Below are 21,496 nucleotides of genomic sequence, written 5' to 3' on the forward strand. Positions count from 1 at the left end.
TTATCTTCACATAATTATCTCATGTTCAAGGAGCTTCACATCGGCTCCTTGAGGGCTGATATTAGTCTGATTTGGAAGAAAATAACATTTTTTCTGGTTTAAGAAGTTGACCCTTGAACAATGCAGAGGTTAGAAGCGCCAACCCCCATGCAGTCAAAAATCCTCATATAACTTTTGATTCCCCCCAAACTTAATTACTAATAGCTTACTGTTAACTGGAAGCCTTACAGACAACATAAACAGTCTATTTATACACATTTAATATCCTCTATGAGGGTACTTCAAAAAGTTCACAGAAAGATTCATATTATCTTTTAATTCTATTTTTCCATGAAGTTTTTGAAGTACCCTTGTATGTATTATATACTGTATTCTTACAGTAAAGTAAGCTAGAGAAAGAAAATGTTATTAAGAAAACCTTAAGGAAGAGGAAATACATTTACAGTACTGTATGTATATTAATTGAAAAAGATCTGCATACAGTGGACCCTCGTAGTTCAAACCCATGTTGTTCAAGGGTCAATTGTACACGCTCCTTATAAAAAACTCAAAATACACAAAAGGATATTTGAAAACTAAGCTATAATTCCGCCCTCCTGCAATAATCCATGCATAGAAATAAGATTTAAAACTATGTTAAAAGTATTATATATAATTCATGATTTATGTACACTAATTTTTAAAATAAAACAGACTGCACTTATACATTGAATTTTGCCTGTATCTTTCTTTATTTAATGTGAGTATTTTCATGTCTGGTTTATGTTGTTATCTGCCACAGTGCTTCATATATAAAGAAGCTTTGGAAATTCAACTGTAGTGAATCTACCCATTGATAAATAACTATTCCTTTTTGGGGAATGATAAAAATGTTGCTCAGTACTTATAGTATTCTTTCATAAGCTCATATGATCCTAGTTTATTAATTTTCATTACTTTTTATATTTTCAAAAATCCTTAGGAAACGATAAGAGAGAACTCTAGGTCTTCCATTTTAATGGTGAAAAAAGCAAGTTCCCACTTTAATTCACCCCCAATTAACCATTAAAAAAGCCTGAAAATGTGCTTCAGTATATTCTCATATATTACACACCTTGTTGTCCTACCTACCCTCGGGAACTGCAATGCTCTGTAAAGCTATGCTTTACCCTTTACAACTTTGTACACAACCACTACAAAAACTCTGTCATCAATAGACAGCCATTCCTAAATGCTGTTGTATACTGGCAAAGCTCTAAAGTAACTAACAGGCAGTTTTCTCTTACCTATTCATGTGACAAACACATACCTTCTCGCTAAGCATCATTTTGTGAATTATGTGGGGCAAAAAAGACAACACAATCCCTATCTTTAAGGGGCAAAAAGAATTAATATTACTGATCATTTACCATAATCCAGAAAACATGCAAGCTGCTTTACATACATTATGTGATTGAATCTTAAAGACACGCATTATATTCACTTCTACAGATGAAGAAGCTTAGGAAGGTTTAGTAACTTGTCCATTATCATACACAAGCAAGTAGATGACAAAGGGACAACTCACTCTTATGCCTTTGGCTTCTTCTGTTATGCCTTGCTTATTACATAAAGAGAGGCACATACTTTCCTACTGTAGAACCTCTCATTGCCATTATCTGAAAACCTGTGTTTTCTACTCTAATCAGTGACCTTCTAATACTGATACCATGCATACAGAGTAGTAGAGTTCAACAGGCAAACACTCCTCTCATTTTCACATTCACTGTGTGCTTTCAATAAAATAATTTATACCATTTTCTAGAAAATACAAATGAAATACTTAAGCTACAGGAGCACCTGTCCAAAACAGCACGTCCCACTGTCCTCTGACAGGTGGGTAGATTGAGTCATGAGACAGACAGAAAGAGACAGACAGAAAGTTCTAAATTAATTTCACAGTCCTCTTTTCCTATACTAAACTTATTTGAAAAACATCAGGAGAAACAATAACTATTTTCTGGGCTGTGTGCCTACATTTTCAGTTTCATGAAAGCAGTCATCAATATACAAATAAGGAGGTCAAATACCACCTTTGCATCTTGCCCATCACGGGCATTTTTGGAAAAAGACATAAAGTCAAAAAATGATCCGAGAGAAATGTGATTCCTAATGTATCTGTAAGTTAACAGTTTTAATGACATGAAGTAATTTTTAAGATGATGGGCCCATCTTTTGAAGAATGTTTTGTTTTCTTAGTGGACACAGAATTGTTTAATAGTGAAGTTAATCACAATTTGGACAGACTTTATAGTTGCCCTCTGACTTATCAATTCCAGTAAGGAAAATTTCAGTAAAGCCTAGATAAAATACACTAATCCTAAATAGGCCAGGTTTGTCACCTACCATTTCCCATAAGCTGCTTACCATAATAAAAAAAAGAAGAAGAAAATTTAAATTAAATGCCAAACAGTTGCAGACAGCACTTGTTTGGCTGATTAACTTGTAGACAAGCATTACAAATAAATCTGAGCATGGTCTGCAGCAAATTAAATTCCACTGCTTTTAAGAACAAAGAATTCTTTGGCAAAGAGGATTAGCAACTTTACACCCAGGAATGCCAGTTTAATTTAATTGTTCCACAATCCAAGATTTAATATGCAAATATCATTTTGATATATAATAGTGAATTTAACAAAGTGAGGAAACAAATTCAATATACAACCAGACTGCCTTTTCTGAACTGTAATTATATACAATAAAGAAGCTGGCCAAGTTCCCCCCTCCCCCCATTATTGGGATTGAATTCTATTAACATGAATCAGAACAAGTGTAATTAAAGGTTAAAATTTTTAAATGTATTCTAATTAAGAGTTAAATAGCTGTACATTTAGAACACTGTAGTTAAAAACATCACACCTCAATGATCTTCTTGGCCTCTTTGTAATTTCCTGTTTGTAGGAAGGCAAAGAAGAGATCATAAAGCATTGTCATTTCACCTTGTTGTTGGCTCACAAAGTCCATTGCTAGAGAGGAAAGAAAAATATATATATTTATTAGAAGAAAAAATAAATAAGAACACAGTATCACACAAAGTTCTGGACAAATAAAAAAACAAAAAACCTTTATCTTAAAAAAAAATCAAGAACTTAAAGATTATAACTATATCAACTTTCTGTCATATTGCTTATCTAATAGATAATTTAGGTAATTATTTTATCTAGGATATTTCCCAATCTTAATGTCATAATGTCATACATGTACCAAGACTAGCTTCAAAGAGAATGGGTGAGTATGAAGATAAAAAATCTTCATAAAAGCAGACCAACAAGAAGTATAGCACAAAAACAATAGAGGAGTAACTTTTCAAAATGAAGTTATTAAAATCAAGGGCATTTATAATGTTGAAAATCTACCTGATATTTTTCTTTACAATTCAGAAGTGTAACACAGTTTCTCTCAATGTGTTTGCCTTCTGTTAAGTTTTCTTTTCACAGGATACATTAAGATTAAATAAGCAAAAAGGAAAAAAAATTCTGACTGCACTAGGATATTAGAAGGTTACTAACCTTTCTGAATTAGATCAGTCTTGCCTTTCTCTATCAGTTTACATAAGACATCATGAATCCTTGGTAATACTTTATACTTTTCATAGCAGTCAATGGTGACTTCAAGAGCAGCAGGTAAGTCATCCCTTAAAAACATCAAAAAATTAACAACGAATAAAAGATATCTAATTTAGTTTAGGCTCTCAACAATAGTTCAGAGATGTATAATGACCAGTCAAAATGTATACAAGTCAATGAGCTTTACTTCAGGTAGAAAATCACAAAGCCATAATGGAAAATAAAAGTAAGGAAAGCAATCCTTGTATGTAAATAAATGTTCAGAATACACACATCACTAGCAGGTCACTGTTTTCCCTATTTCATCTTTTATTGTTTCACTTACTAAATGATACTTAAAAAAAAAAAAAAAAAAAAAAAACCAAAGAGATTAAGGCATTATCTGATTTTATTATAAATTTAATCTGGCTTTATGTAATAAATTGCAGTAACAATACATTATTTCTAAAAGCAAGGACTATTGTCAAATATTTTTTCCAACTACTTATGGGCCTCTACGGCCCTTGACAATTTCAGATCTGGAAAACTTTATTAAATGTCCACCAGTAGCTATCAAGCAATTTTCAAGCAACTTTCAACTTTATCATAATATTTTTCATACAGCCACCTTACCAGATAAGTAGAAAATAACCTCAAGTTTCATATATATAGGAACTTACTATTGCTAAAAGTAGGATACTCTTGTGGGTCAGTGAATTCTAGGAGAACTCTAAACATTTTTTCATTAGAGGGTAAGTTGCTAAAAATTATTTCCAGTTATAAAGTCCAGCTTCTTTTATGTGGTGATGAATTAAAGTAAAAATGTATTTTCATTAAGCTAGAGTTTCTCTAGAATGTGGAATATATTCTTGTGGGTCCTCAAAGTCCTTTTAAATAGGAAATGACAGTACGAGAAATATGTAAGACCTTGGAAGAACTACAGCGATTATATGATCCAATTCTACTTGCCACCCCTGTTTATCTTGAAGAGATGAGGAAATTGAGGCATCTAGAGATTGATTTTCCCAAAGGTACTAGGTAAACAGAGAAGAGCACTGGCAGCAGGTCCCTGGTCTACCCACTTTCAGTTCAGTATATCTTACTATACATTATGGTCTATTAAAAGCACTGTTGTTTGAATAACCGAATAAGGTGCTACAATTCGGAATGAGAAATTAAAGATTTTCGAAAAGAGAGTATGAAATATATTTTAAAAGAGGCATGGTTAGAGGCACAAGCCAAAGTACAACTACTGACAACTAATGACAGTTTATGTAGAGAACATAAATTTCTCTCACACACAAGTTTTCATAAAGAAGAAAACCTTTTCAATTTTCCATTAAGGGCTTAACATTTTTGTCCATTATACAAATGTTATGTTGCCCTAGACTGAATTACTATTTTATCCAGATTAAGATTTTAAATTGTACTAAAAAAGTAAAATACAATGAAGAAGTGTTAATTTTACTGCAATAATACTGCCACAGTGAAAACGAGCCTATCCTGACAGAACTCTACCTTATCCCCTTACTAAGCCCTGTTTACAGTGCATCTTCTGGCACCCCACAGAGTCATTTGAATTTTTGTCATTTGGGGTGAAGACTAAATTACAGGTTAATTTCAAAACCGCAAGTAGATGTTGCAGGCTAGATTACTGTCATACAAGAGTAACACTACAGTAGCTACCACGTATGATATAAAGCTCTATATAATCAGTATTTTCCCTTGCTTCAGAAACAGGTTCAGTTATTGGCTTTCTACAATTCTACTATATGGAAAACTACTAAAACACTTCTAAGAGCAAAACTAACACATACTGATTTTAAGTGGCAAGATTTGCTTTTTCAGATCAATTCTCAAACTAGAATAGTATTGTCTCAATTGTATTTCCCCTACATTAGGTCAAGCTATCAATAAATGCATGAATAATTGTTCTGTCAATCAAAGCGACATGTTAATAATCTTTGGTCTCCAAATATATGCTTCTGAAAATTATACACGCACAGAACAACAACAGAAAAGACAAGAATAGCAAAATGGAAATAATTCATATATTTGTTAGTAACTTTAAGTAACAATGTTACTTCTTTTAGGTTGCCAACAAAATGAATTAGAAATCTATAATGAAACACTTCATACAAAGTATACTGAAGATAGAAATGAACTAAATAACTAGTCTATTCTTTTCAGTCCCTGTTATCTACATTCTGATTTGTGGTTGGATCACGTCATTTTAAAAATATAAAAATATACATTCCTCATGTAATTTATGTCACCATTAACCTTTCCTATCAAAGCTTGAAAACTTACGTGATGGAACTGAAAAATATGAAAAAGCATTTAAAATTTACGTTGCTGTGAAGACAGTTGTATACTCACAGGACCTTCAATTTCAATCCCAACTGGTAAGTACTACAGGCAACTTGGCTGTAAGGTGATACATTTCTAGAAGTTGTGATGAAAAGCAGATTATCACAATGACTGAACTCAAGGACCTTTGGGTTCTCTCCCAATTCTAACACTGTGAGGTTTTATGAATATGTGCTTATTAGGTCACCTACACACATTTCATGCCAGTGGAGAAATTATCGCGTGAAAATACTACTTTTATTAAGCAGGATGAAATCAGTAAGAAGAGCAAAATATCAAAAGGAAAAAGGTAGAAACTGCCTTAGGACTAAATGTGGGAGAATGAGTATACATCTTGCATCTGTGGCTTAAAAGTGGTGTGTGATTTCCTTTGTACACTCTGTACACCAGAAATGACTTAAAATTCTACTGGAAAATAACAATATTCCTTTGAAGAAATCTTGTCAACACATTAATTCTACACTCAAAACTTTGATTCCATTCTTTTCTCAGAATATATGCATAATTCCTAAAATTTTACATACAAATTTTTATAAGTCCATTCCTCATAAAAATTTAGTCACTTGGGCTGGCTGCTTAGCTCAGTTGGTTAGAGTGCAGCCTTGCAACACCAAGGTCAAGAGTTCGGATCCCCGTATCAGCCAGCAGCCCCCCCCCAAATTCAGTCATTGCTTTCACAAATCTCAAATAACACTAAATGAAAATCAACTCTATCATACCATTATCTCTAAAAAAAAAAAGTGATATTTTCAAAGACCAGACCCTACCCCCAAAATTTCAAAGGAGTATGTAATTTTCATGAATAAAATTATACATGCTAATAAAAAGTAATTATTTAAAAAAGTAATATTTTGATTGATACGAATTAACAATATAAGCTGTAACAAAATTCTATGAGCCTATGGAAATAAAGACATAACTGGGGAAAAGAAGATTCTATAGTTCTAAACTTTAAGAACAAACATATATAATTGGCCCATATCAAAATTCATTTTATAACATGTAATTCATTTTTTAAGGGAACATGACTATATATAAAACTACTACAAATTATAATTTTTTCATTATTACACATAGGAATGTCCAAAAAAGGTAAGTTTAAAGCTCAAATAGCAAATCTGATGTTACCTCTTTAGTCCTTATTATGAAATTAAACTATGCTATGATATCACTGACAGAAAAGCAAACACTACGTAAGATGTAAGTTTGCTGGACATACATTTATATGAGGCATCCACTGATGATAAAAATATTTACTTCGAGATACCAGGAAACAATGTACTCCTAACTCAAATAAATTCCTCAATACATATAACTGTAAAAATTATAAATGTGTTTCATACAATTTTGAATTATTAAAACAAGAACCAATGACAACTATTCACTTATCAACAGCTTTAAACTTAGTCTCCTTACTATAAATAACTTTCCAATCACGAAGTATACTTAATTTAAACAACAAAAAAGATAACAAATATTGACTTTTAATTGGACTAAAATGCTTCAACATTATGCATAAAGTGTTAGCGAAGTGGCAATTTACCTAAAGGGTTTACTGACTGAAAAGCTCTCAAATCTGAAATCACTAGAGAAAGGAAAAGAGGAAGCAGGGGGAAGAGTTTTAAAGAGGGAGAAAAAACCAAAAAAACAAAAATCCAAACTCAGCACCTAAAATCAAACTATTCTATAAAATCTTAAGCAGATGTTCAGAATGAGGAGCAATCAATTCAGGAGAAACCATCATCTTCACAAAAATTATTCTTTTACAAGAACCAGCCCTTGAAAGAGCTAAATGTTTTTTTTCTGTTCATCATCTATAAATGAGGAATCTTCAAGGAGACTAGTGTTGCAATTACAACTAATCCTCCCCAAAAAATTAACTGTGTTGAAGGCTTTGTAATTTCCCTAGGTACAATTTAGCTGTCACTTACTTTAAAATTTACTCAAACATGCGTTCCGAACAGCACTAACTTCACATGTCAAGTGCTTTCCAGCCAATTGAGTCTAAACTGGAAGTCGGTGTTAAACAACTGAATGATTAGACAAGATAGCTCATTTCCCTGCTCTTTTGTTCAGAATAAAATGCCACATTTACATTATCAGGCTCAACAGGATTTTCTGACACAGAGAGAAAAAACCCAACTGCACACTGTCCGTTCTAAGCACATGAAGCCTGTCATTTACCAATCATCCTTCAAAAAGCAATAGCCATGAATGTAACTTAATTACGACCCAATGATCCCTGACGAAAAATCATCTTATCACTGTCCTGTCCCCCCAGGGCAAATGAACCACTTTTTGTCCTTTGGCACTGATGATGCTAAATTCTTAATTGCAATAATGGAGTAAAAGAGCCAAACCTCCTTAATTTCCTTTCAGCACATAAAGAGTTTTACTCTAGAAGGCAAGCATTCCCATAAATAATAAAAATATCCAGTACAAATGAAGATGCTAAAATTGAAGGGGGCTGTGTATGACAAAATAATCAGCATTTTAAAAAGTATATTTCCCATTTATGTAACATACTGAAAAGCATTATAGTGAGTTTCAAAACTTGTATTGTTATAGGTTCCTCTTTCAGAAATTGTGACCTTTATGAAGAACTCAACATTAATTTAGCAAGAGTTCTGGAAGGATTATATATATATACAAAGTCCATCATGCACTTAAATGAAATGCATATGTACATATACAGATTACAGCACAAATTAGCACAAAAAAATCCTTAATGGAAAGCAGAAATTAAAGCTGCTTTGATCATCTGCATTAATATAATCCAGTTAAACAGCTTCAGATATTTTTCACATGTAGTGAAACCAAATGGATCAGCTATAAAACAAGTGAATCTGAAACTGCATTACACAAATTTTTATGCTTTTAAATCTAATTTCCCCAGATTTTATTAATTTCATCTCCTTTACCATAACATGAAGACTAACCAGAAGCTCTTTTAACCTTTTTTAAAGCATTTCTTTCTTCCTTAATATGGAGGATCCCTGTCATCTCCCTGAATCAGACATGATTTCAATCAGGCATTATTTCAGTAAAAATAAAGTACTGTACTTACAAAAGAAAATGTTAAAAATAACATTCATTTGGACTATATGTAGATATGTAGCTTATACTCTATAATATAATGTAAATGAAATAGATGAAGATTTTGTTTAACTCTGTGCATTTCTTTTCTGTTCAATGCAAGTATTATCATTTTCATAATAGAACAGGTTAATTTACTTCTTATAATTTTGCAAACCTATTATTGTTTTGGATTTCCCTTGGCAAATGCATTATTTCCATACCCACGAAGTTTTACATTATCCAAGTAAAACAAACTGACAAGAGTATTAATTTCTCCTGTGTTTTATCCAATGCTGGAAAAATCAGTTCAAAACTAAGGTGTACTGAATCTAAATCTTTATCTTTCTAAGGAACTCAATCTCATGGATTTGCTTCAGAATTACAATATGAAAGTGATATCCTTTAGAGTCTTTTACAATGACATGCTGAAAAGATGCTTGCTTTTGAATGAAAGAATGAAGACTTTTTATGATGTTCTGAAATGTTTTTCATAATTTTATCTCAAGTTTTAATAAATAAGGTTCAATCTTCAGATGAGCTCATACCTGCTGACGTCAATTACATGATATTACTGAAGATTAAACATATTTAATCAAATCAAATACATGCAGACTTTTTGGCAGGCTAGTATTTCTCATGATTCTGAATTAATTAGCTATCTTCCATCAGTTGGGGGATCATAGTTCAAAAGAGTTTCGAAGTCAATGTTTTACTCCAGCATTTCTCTCACTAGAAGTGATACTGCTGCTTTCCACAATTTTATAAATATGAAATATCCTATATCTCCTTTTTATTATTCTCATGATTCTAAAAGTCAATAAAACCTTGTTATTATGAGAAGTAAAACTGAAAGACCTTGTTATAGAGACTGCATCTGCAAAGTAAAGAGAATAAAAGAAAAACAAAACCAAAAGACTAACAATAACACAAAAACCTAAAAACCTAGGCAAATAAAAATTGAAGGTGATAATTTTTATAAGTATCTGAAAGTAGTAAGACACCATAAAGGAAAAGATACTAATTTATTCAGACCAATTAAAAGGGACAGCCAAATTTGACTGAGACATACAAATATTTGACTGCACTGAACAATCAGAAGCACAGAGCATGTTCCAGGTTAACATCTGAATACCATGTTGTTTGCATTTGCTCTTGGGTAAGTTCTCCCTGGTTCATAAGCACCATCTGCAGACCTCTTTCAGAAAACTTTCACATTTCCTCCATCTCTGAAGAATTTCTATTTGTAAGATACTTTTCTACCATGGCCTCATTTTCATTGTTAATTACTTTATTTTTGCCCAATAGTGTAGGAGGGCCTAATTCTTCTGGGCACTGGGCCCATTTCTTTCAAATCCCTATGCAGAGTTCCACATGCAATTTGCAGAGATGGGTCTTTTTAAACAATCAAAAAAAATTCTAGAAGGAAGCATATTAATTATAGGATTTCTGTATAAAGTTGGCTGTGAATATGAGAACTCAGTAACAGTAATTGTTTGAAACACTATTTCTTTAAAAGGATGTAAGGCTGAGACTGTGAAGTTAAGATTTGGCCAATCATCTAACTTGATAACTGTTTTTGATTGGATGGCAAAGGAATTATTTAGTGTGTGTGCACGCACACGTGTATTTGTGTGTGTGTGGTGTGTATACATTTCCTAACAGAGAGCTAGTTAAAAGAGATGTTTTTTATTCTACATTTTAAATTCAATATTAAATCATTCATTAAATTCAATTAATTATACCCCCTAATAAGTAAAGAAAACTACCCGAAATTTGGGGAGGATATGAGAGCCATTAAAATATTTTATTTTTCTCCTGGCATTGATAGGGCAACATCCATACCCTAATCACAAAATAAGCAGATTACAAACTGCATTAAGCCATGGAAAAGATGACAAAGAGGTTAAGAACTAAGAAATTAAAAACAAAACAGAAAACAAAAACAAACGCAAAAGGAAAAGATAAAGAGTGCTTAATCATTTTACTAAAATGTTTCACTCTTTACAAACTAGTAGATTGATTTTATAATTTGCACTGCAAAAGCCACCCTAAATTGGGCACCAACAAGAGCATTTTAAATGGAATAACTTTCAGACTCAATAAATCTTGCCCTATCAACAAAATTCACCTTCCCACAAGATAGAGAAACCTTCTACAACATTTATCAAAGCTAGAATAACTGTATTGGTAAATGTAATTAAAATATCACATGGAGTAAAGGAGCACTGAAGAGATGCTTCTACATTGATTACCTGAACAGCAGTCATGACACACAATCAAAAGTCCTAGAGGATCCTGCTTTCTTATATTTATTAATAATTACCACTGACTAGGCTTAAAACTGGGAAAAACTGAATTCAATTTCATGTAACATCATCACATGCTCCTACAAAAAAAATCACCAGAGACCATTCCATTGAAAAGTAATCCATAGGACCACAGGGATGCTAGTGATTTAAAGGTCACCTGGTTCATATTAGTACTCTTATTCTGTGGCAAATGACCTCGAAGGCTTCCATTCCACATCACCAGAGTATTTACAAAGTATTACCTCAAAATGATTAGATTCATTCTTTTAATGCCAACATGTAAAATTCAATGAACTTACTTTTCCAGGTATACAGTGACCAATGGAGAACTTATGCTGGCAGATGGTTTTGCTAATCCTAGAGTTACAATGGCTTCATGCAACTGTTTTACTGTTTCAATTTCACCTCTTAAAGCTGCGCCATTTAGGATGTGGAAGAAGGACAAGACTGTTGCGTCTTGGATGAGAACATCTTTCTCTTTCATCTCCTTTAGAATGGTAATAGCATCTACAATGAAGTAACACAAAAGACCCTTAGGTAATTTCATGTAGGGAAAACAAACTGCTATTAAAACAGCATTTCAAGCCCAGCAGGAATGTAAATTCTAGTGTATAATGCTGATTTCAAGTTAATTACTACTTGCATTTCTAAACGAGACTACAATTATAAATCCACAATAGCATGGTTTTATCATTTCCCTGCAACTTTGACTACAAATTATAGATAGGGATTGTGTGCCCACTCTGCACCACATAACCCTGTATGGTCTGCCCTATAGCTGTAAGATCCTACTAAATGGATGCTTTTATCGTTCAGAGCTAACATCTGCTAAATCACACCATTGTTTCTTCAGCAGATGGCTTGTCAGGAGGCCAGATAATAAAGATGTGTTTACACTGTATATACAGCCAGACTAATGGTCTGATACTGATAGGGCCTGTTTGCTATGTCGATACTAATTAGCCAAGCAGAGCCAATGAAAGCTTTCCAGAAGACTGAATGTTAATACATTAGATTCATTAAGCTTCATTAGTAAGGCAGAAACAAACATTTTAGGATATGAAATAAGTGCATTTTTATAATGCTGTTCTTATTACGCAAAATGTTTCAACCACTTTACAAAAAGTGATTTTTAAAAAGCAGGCTAATCCTTATAAACAGTTTTCTGTGTTAGAAAGGCTTCCTAGGAAAAAAATTGCTTGTGCAAATAAAACAGGTCTCCCATACATTTCTCTCTTATAAAAAAATTAAAAATCTTTTCTAGAAATAGAAGGCTAAAAAGGAAGTTTGAAAATAAAGCTAAATTAGAAAGTTAAGAAACAAGCAAACAGAATATTATCAAATGTGATTAATTATATTAAGCTTAGCATTATCTCAACAATAAGAAAATTAGAGTATGAAAATCAGCTATTTAATCAGCTATGCTTTTCCCATGAACTTCTAAATAAAAAATTTAAAGTATACATTTTGTTAATGTATTTAAAAGTTAAGACAGGGACTACTGCAAAATTCAGATTCTTATATATAAGATTATGTTTGTAGGTTTTATGTTCAGCATTCAGACCTTCTTAAGCAAAAACAAAGCCATTAGTGCAGGCATATAAGCAAATCGTGCCATAAGTCATGATCTTCAAACTCAATCCAAACAGCAATGCTAATAAAAACTAGCTGCAGAAATGCAAAAAGCACTGAGCTGTGCAAATGTAAATGACAAGCCTGCCAATCCATTAAAACTAATGGCCCACACTGTCCATACAGCTCTGGTTGGATTCACATGCAAATTTGTATGCAAAGTGTTCAAGCACTTTGCAGGACATGATATACCATTAATATCAATTCACATGTTATTCCAGTAGTAGGATACTTAAATCATATATTTCCTTTATGTGTCAATGCTTACCTTGGAGCTTCCCATGCTTTCCCAATACTTTTACAAGGCCTACATACTTGCTGGTGTCAAGGACAGCAGATGAATACAAACGGTCACTAAAAATTAAAGCCACATTTATATTATGTTAACAGCTGATTAACTGCAAAAGGACTGTGATATCCATTTTATCACTTTCAAAAGCTTATCAGTAGGTCAGAATTGTTATTAACATTGGCCTCTATACTTTCAGTTAAGGTTTATTTTTGAAGCCATATACAAATACACATGTAATTATATTCAAAGTGACTAGAGTAGTAAAAATCTAACACTACATACATATTGCATCACTCCATGTGCAAATGATATGAATGAAGAAACTCTGGCTTCACAGCACTTTGAGTGATTCTAAATTTCATTATGAACACTGAAATACCCAAAAAGAATTTTTATTTGATAAATCTATCAAATTGAGAAACCAAAAATACCTGAGAAATGAAAAGAACTTTGTTTACACTGCAATATAGAAAGGTAAATGTTATCAAGACTTATAAAACAGTTACCATCACCACTGATGTGACATGCAGTTGCATAATCAATGGGAAAAAACCTTGGCTTTAAGGAATAAAATGTCTTATACTTAAAGACACCTTCCTGAAACAAGTCATAATTAATCAAAGAGCCTCATATTATGAAATTTCACAAACATCGACCACAAAAGAATTTTTTTAAATTACCTTATGTAAGAGAGTAATATTCAATCTAGGTGATCCATCAAGGACTATAAATCACTATAAATGATGATGACTTGTTTAATTGCCAGGGTACTCACAATTCTTGTTTCAAGTTCAATGCATCTTCTGCATTATCATGTCGACAACACAAATTTATTAAAGCTGCATAGCCACCAACAACCATGTCCGATTCATATTTTGCTTTTACCTCGAGGGCCTTTTGCATATTCTAAAATAAAGGATAGAAGTAAAATAAATAAATAAATAAATAAAAATTTTTTAAAAGGAAATAATTAATATAAAGGTAAAAATGTCACATTTTTAGTTTTAATGTTCAGAGTTTAGAAAAAGTTAATAGTACTTTAAAAATAAATGGTTTCACATTATCAACCTGACTCTGCCTACCCCTCAGTATTTTTATTCATCTTTTAAAAAGCAGACGAGTCAGACATATATGAAAGGTTTAAAAGATTTATTACCTGTAATATAAAATAGGCCATTATTTATACCATATTTGATGTCTTAGCTTTGTATATTGTATTATAAAAAAAAGAATTCTAGATTAAATATTTCCCAAGTCAGCCCCTACTTGCAGTCTAATTTCCAAACATATATCATTGAAAAGTTCCTAAGTCTAGTTTAGTATCCAAGTAAGGTGAAAAAATATTTTAGAATTTAAAAGTAGCATGTTATAATTTTAAAGTTAGTGATGATTTTTTTTTTCCCCTAAAACCACAGGCTTATGGACAAATCATACTGAACTAGAAACTGAAAAAAGTCTAGTGATACCCCACAAATTGCACACATACACTAAAATGAACACAAAGTACAGCTGGACGCCTGGTAAAAAAAGGCAAGAGACCCTTTATCTCAGAAAGAGCTTTTTTCCAGCAGGAAAATGGAATTTCAATCCCTGCATTAACAACCTAGTAATATTTGACTTGCAAATGACTACTGCATGTATCAGTTGCTTGACAATCTAGATATCTGAGACCGGAGCCATGGCTTGAAAGGACATTTGGCATGTATGATAAACCTATCACGGCTGTTACTATCATTCACTTTGCAGATTATCGTAAACAAACTATAGCAACCCGAAAACATGCCATTCAAGGTGTAGCTAAAATTAGTTAACCTTTCATTTTAATTGCATTCTTCATAAGTATGATGTATAATAATCAATTATAAAATTCACAAATATTATTACTGTTTTTGCCTACTGTTATCTATAAAAATTTTTTTACCTTAAGAGCATATTTGAAATATTTAAACAAATGTTACCTCTTCTGAACAAAGCATTAAAATGAGTTGCCTTAGGACATCTCTTATAGATTGATTTGCAGCTTTTAGTTTTTCAAGTGTAGACTCCAAATCAGATGATGTAAGTTGAAGAGTCTGTAGAAATGGAAAGAAAAAAGGAGAAAAGAAAAACTTACTAAAAACACAAAATGCACCCCTTGCCACTCTTCCTTTTAAACTGACTTTCTTTTATAATTTCCTAAATGTCATAAATGATATCAGAGATATTAACTGGGGTCCATGGATGGACTACAGGGGTTTACAAACCTCCTGAGACCATCTGCAAATTTCTTACATATGTTGATTTACCAACTCTTTAGAGGTATGCAAGATGATAAAAATGTTAGATGAACCACTGGTTTTACAAGGACAGTCTAGAATTCTTATTAAATGTGGTTATTATAACATGTAGAATCCACTCAAAAATCTACTTACTTTTTGAGAATCTGTCTTCTCTCTTTCAACCAACATATTAACATCCTAAAATTGGGATTTAAATTAGTAAAGAATTAGAAAAAACATGGAAAAATGTCAAAAGAAAATTTTGAAATTCTCACCTCATTTTACTGCTACTTTTCCATCTTTCCAAAATTTTTTAGAAATTATGTTCACTCACACTTTGGTTAATCATTTTAACTAATGTTTTAAATATATCCTTCAATATATAAACAGTATTTACCAGCAATCAATAAAAAGCTTTGTTTTAATGACTGTCACTGAAATACATTTTTAAACATATTTAAATAAAATTTTAACATGCTTTTATATATAAATTAAGCATTTTATAAAGTTGATTATTATTTCACACACACCTTAATCAATTCAGGAACATGGTAGCTATTCAGTAGATTACGAATGCCTCTGTAGATATTTTCAGGAATTTTTACATTCTGTGCAAAAGGAAGGAAGGGGGGAAAAAACCTGAGTTTTAAAAAACAAAACTGAAATTTGTCTAACAGAAATTATCACAGACATAATTTAAGTCTCCAACTCTTGCATGTCATTGAGAAGTGGTCTGGTTGTACTTAAAAGCAGCAATTTCAAATCTAATAGATACATGTCAGACAGGACAGGCATTATATAGCAAAAAATGAAATGGTACCATCTCCTTCAGCTGATGGAAGTATTGTCTCAAATGCTCCTCCTTGGCCTGTACCTCTGAGTCACTCATGCTGTCAATCAAGTTATAAAGAAAATAGCCAACAGCTTCTGTGGAAAAAAACAAGAGAAAGCATTCCACTAAAATTACTGAGACTGTCATGTTATCAAGATTAATTTATAAGAAATCATTTTGGTGTGAGATGTCACCCTGATGAGAGGCTCTGAAATGGCAACAATGATCACTGAGGCATAGAGATTATGTGGTTTGGGAGCACATATCTAACTGGTGAGTGAAAGGAATATTAATTATTTTCAGACCGAGTGACAGCTTTTCAGTACTGAATCTTACTTCAATCCATTTTTTTCCACCACTCTGTGACAGAAGTGGTCCTGCCCAAGGCCTTACCCCTCTTCTGTCCAAATAACAAGCAATAAGAATAAATAAATGTCTTGTACACATTTCTATACTAATTTTTTTGTGAATAATATTTACGGAAAGAAATAAATTAGAAAGGATTGTTAAATGTTGAGTACAGAAAGTTAAATAATTTTAATAAGCAGATACAGTAATCCTGTGGAGAGCTGCCTATTAGCCAATGAAAAACCAAGATTAACAAAGATGTTTTGTAACAACAGTAATTTTCCTATGCATTGAAGCATAAAATGTATAGGGCCATGTGTTAATACTTACGATAGGAAATTTGAACTTTCAAGAAGGATACCTTCTTACAGAACACTATATATTCTAAGCTTTATTACATAAAAAATGAAAAGCATTAAATGTCAAAATAATGTATTTTGGGTAATAAATTACATTTAAGTGGAAAAAATCCATGAGACCTTTTTCATACTTTATGTTTAAAATTATCTACACCTGCAAAACATTAAAATCACATAAACGTGAAGAATCATTGATTTTAAGCCTATTTCCATAGATGCTATAAGAAGCATTTACTTGATATCCAAAAAGAAAAAGCCTCCCAACTGTTTTTAAAAAAATAATTACAATAAAACCAAACACCTCATAGATCTCAAAATGTTGTGGCTATCCATATAAAAATTTATAACCAAATATTTTCAAATTTCACTTTCAAAAAGATAGTGTTTACTGCTGTAATCCTTCTAGCCCATCATTACACAGAAGAATGGATTTGTGGATAAGTTACAATCATCGAAATTGAAACACTACCCGTTGGTCCTGGAGGCTCCCGGCAATAACGTCCATCCTTGTACAACAATTCTGTTATCTAGTAAGACAGAAAATTCGTGCATTGCAGCAAGAGAAGCAAACAAGAACAAATACAATCTGAAATTGAATTATTGAAATAATAAAGCCTCTCCCTAGTAAGGTATTATTCTATATCACAGTAATTCAACACCACCAACCCTACCCACCAAGGAGATTGTTTTGTTTTTAAATAATAGGTTTGCCTTTTAAAGACAAAAACAAACCCATATTGAAAGAAAACTGCAATGTTTTTTTTTTAAATATCACAAAGAAAGCCTCTAAAATGATTTGCTTATATATCATTTTAAATAAATTTTTATAAATAGAAAACTGCTTATAGAAATTATCAACCAATATTATTCCTCATCTTATTGTTTTTGGTCTCATTAAAATTGGACCAGTTTCCTCCCTTCAAATGAAGTTTTACAGAAATAATAAAGTAAATATTTTAGAGAAGTAATAAAGTAAAATACTCTGAAATAACTAAATTGTTTAGTTATTCAATGACACTTTTCCATTCATTTTAATGGTACTAAAACAAAAGGGGTGAAAAGTTCTAATGTGTTTATTCTCATGGATTCTTATCAACTGAATTCTCAAACATGAAAAAACATGCAGAACACTTATTTTTCAATATTCTACTGGCAAAATTTTTATTTAAAAAATGCAAATATATATTTTATGATCAAAATAATTATTAATCATAATTATTTTATGATTATATATATTTTATGATAAAAATTAGAACACTTTTTCAGCAACCTACAGTACTGACTTATGACTTTGAACACTGTATCTGACTATACAGCCTCAGGCTGAAAATAATAAGAATGGAAACATATAGTAGTTGTCCAAAGTGATATGGGTTAGGAATTTTGAACTACTTTATGTGTATTCTACAACTGAGCTTAATTGCTCTTAAAACAGTGCCTGGCGTATAAGTGTTAACAACTCAAACTGCAGTTACTTTTACTATTATTTATTTGCTAATAAGGCGAATTAGGCAAAATTTATCATATGCCACCATGAAAATTATGCTGCAGTTAATAGCAACTCAAAGGCTAGTAAAGGTAGAAACAAGAATTGTTCAAAAGAAAAACCAAACAAAATAATTCTCATCTACAAATATGTTTTTAATTAACACACACAGAAGACAAATTCTACCAGAAATTGTAGCCATACAGTAGATGTAATACAGCCAACTGTAATACCAAATTTTTAACAAAAATATATTTAATAAACCAATGAAAATCTCTCTAGTCAAAAAAGAATTATTTCTAGATATAAATATCCCAACAGAATTGACTATATAGTTTAAATGACAGCTTGAGTAATACTACAAATGGAATTGAATGAAATTTAGATTTAAAAAATTATTTAATTGGGAATTTCAGTCAATAACGTGCATTCTAATTTTATTAAGCTGATAATCTTTCTTACAAATCATTATAATTACACTTCCTGCATAAAATCAGTTAACATCTTAAAAAGGTAGCAGTATAAACTTGGTCTGCATATTCATTCATATATGAAAACACACACAACTAACTGTACATGAGTGTACTTCAAAAAATTCAAGGAAATATTCATATTACCTTTTCTATTTTTCCACAGTTTCTGAAGTAACCTTGTATATATATATTAAGAAAATTAATTATTAAATTTGTAAGGTCAAAAGTCACTATAATAATGTTAACAGTTTTCTTTTGGAAAAGCTGAAAATCTTATTAAGAATTTAGGACTAACTCAGGATTACTTCAACCACAAATTTCATACTATTTTAAAATGACCAATATCAAGATTCTAAATTCATTAGCTTATAATAGTACACCACAAATGTGTGAAGCTATTAAAAGTTTTGCTCTTACACAGCACCTCATGAGTTGCAATATTAGGAGTACTTACCTTGCTCCAAAGATTTATATTCATAGACCTGCAGAGGGCAGCAAAGGATTAAAAATAAACCCAGGGTTTAACAAACATTTTAAGTTAAAATACACTAGCAATTATTTTAAGTAGTGTGCACAGATTAAAGTCTTAAAATAAGTAAATAAATGTTTGTAAAATCTAGTTGAATTTGCAGGACAAGGTACTATAGAAAGGTTGACCCACACCCATTTTGAATTTTCAAAATAAAGAGTGGTTTGGGAAAATAAAGAGTGGTTTGGGCAAGAATCATTAAAGAAACACCCTGAAATCTTGGGGTACAAGTTTAATAGAGCAGAATATTTCCATGCTTTCAAAGTGCCCACATGCCCACAGACTGCTTGTTACTTGCAAAGGGAAAAATAGTAACCACATAATGGAGAAATCAAACATCTTGACTGGGTGATCAAAATTAATGTCACTAATGGGATGCTGATAGGCATTGTGCACCTTTAGCTGTAATTCTCTGAGAAGACAGAACATCACTCATGTGGTATACCAGCTGGGGATATCTAACTTGAAGCTAATTAAGGGGAACCATCATGCGGGACACTCCATGAAATACATTCTCCAAAAATGTTAATGTCATGAAAGACAAAGACTAAAGAAATGTTCCAGATTAGAGAAATTAAAGAGAAATGACAACTAACATCCATCCCTGAACTGGGTTCTATATAGGAGAGGGAAATGCTAAAAAGGACATAATTGATAAAACTGTAACATGAAGTATATTAGATAAAAATATTCCATCAATGTTAAATTTCCTAAATTTGTTAACTGCACTGTTTGTATGAGAGAATATCCTTTTTCTATGGAATCACATACTGACATATTAAAGAGTAAAGAGTCATGATATATGTAACCTAAGCTCAAATAATTCAGAAAAAATTCACTTTACATACCTATGTGTGTGTATGTATATGTAACTTGACAGATGAATAGATGTATGAAGGGAATGAATATATGAAAAAATGTTAAAAGTTGGTGAATGTGGTATATACATGAGCTCTCTGTACTATTCTTATAATCTTCTGTTAATCTGAAATTATTTCAAAGAAAGCAAAAAGAACGGTTGACCCTAATTTTGTCTCTTTAAATGAAAAACCATTTATAAAACAGAAGCACCAATGAACACTGGTCTTATATTATTTCCAAGCTTTATGTACTTGATGTCTATGACCTTTGTATGCTTACGTCAAACTTATACTTAAAGAAAACTAATTATGTGTTAATTATTTTCATGGTAATTTTATAATGTAAATATAATAATATACACAACCCACAAAAATTCATAAGTCTTTTTAAACTTGAGGGTGGGCAGTTTTGGGTGGACTGAGTCTTGGTATAGTGAGTTAACAGGGCATTTATTTTTACTTGAAAAACATATTCAGTGAACTACTGATACATGCAACAACTTGGATGGATTTCAGGGGCATTATGTTGAGAGAAAAAGCAAAGCATAACATCCTACTGAATTCCATTTATATAACATTTGCAAAATAACAAAATTACAGAAATTGAGAACAATTTAGTGATTGCCATGAGTTAAGGATGGGGGGTGGGGGATGGAGAGGTAATGACTATAAAGAAGTAACACCAGGGGAATATATGTGATGAAGGAGTAATTCTGTATCTTCACTGGAGTAGTGGTTACATGAATTTACAGGTGATAAAATAGAACTTTGTACACACATTGTAGCTATTTCAAATTCCTGGTTTTGATAATGTAGTATGTTATGTAAGATGTAACCACTAGGAGATGGGTGAAGGGTATATAGGCCCACTGTGTCCTATCTTTGCAACTTTCTGTGATTCTATGTTTAAAAAAAAAAAATGTTAACACGCCCCTCTGGAATCCTCTTCCTTATGATCATCCCTCCCAGTGAATCACATTACAAAAAAGTTTTGAAAAAGATCTATAGGTGGGAAAAAAATGTTTATGAAGCCATGTGTTTAGTACAGTGTTTATTTTGATTTGAGGGAAAAAAAATCTTTGATAAATCAGTTAACAGAAGAAATAA

General features: G+C 31.8%; 1 protein-coding gene across 1 annotated transcript in view; it reads right to left on the minus strand.

Moving 5' to 3' along the window:
- Nucleotides 1-21,496, minus strand: part of LRPPRC (leucine rich pentatricopeptide repeat containing) — a 106,293-nt gene that overhangs the window by 35,300 nt on the left and 49,497 nt on the right. Inside the window, exons 15-25 of the mRNA XM_063078331.1 lie at nucleotides 19,455-19,482; nucleotides 17,511-17,568; nucleotides 16,323-16,429; nucleotides 16,033-16,110; nucleotides 15,656-15,700; nucleotides 15,203-15,316; nucleotides 14,020-14,150; nucleotides 13,221-13,306; nucleotides 11,620-11,827; nucleotides 3,528-3,652; nucleotides 2,878-2,984 (exon numbers count right to left, since the gene is read on the minus strand). Of these exons, the coding sequence (XP_062934401.1) occupies nucleotides 2,878-2,984; nucleotides 3,528-3,652; nucleotides 11,620-11,827; nucleotides 13,221-13,306; nucleotides 14,020-14,150; nucleotides 15,203-15,316; nucleotides 15,656-15,700; nucleotides 16,033-16,110; nucleotides 16,323-16,429; nucleotides 17,511-17,568; nucleotides 19,455-19,482 (1,087 nt within the window). The remainder of the gene's footprint in view (nucleotides 1-2,877; nucleotides 2,985-3,527; nucleotides 3,653-11,619; nucleotides 11,828-13,220; nucleotides 13,307-14,019; nucleotides 14,151-15,202; nucleotides 15,317-15,655; nucleotides 15,701-16,032; nucleotides 16,111-16,322; nucleotides 16,430-17,510; nucleotides 17,569-19,454; nucleotides 19,483-21,496) is intronic.

This window comes from Cynocephalus volans, chromosome 14 (assembly GCF_027409185.1).
Source record: "Cynocephalus volans isolate mCynVol1 chromosome 14, mCynVol1.pri, whole genome shotgun sequence".
NCBI classification, from domain to species: Eukaryota; Metazoa; Chordata; class Mammalia; order Dermoptera; family Cynocephalidae; genus Cynocephalus; species Cynocephalus volans.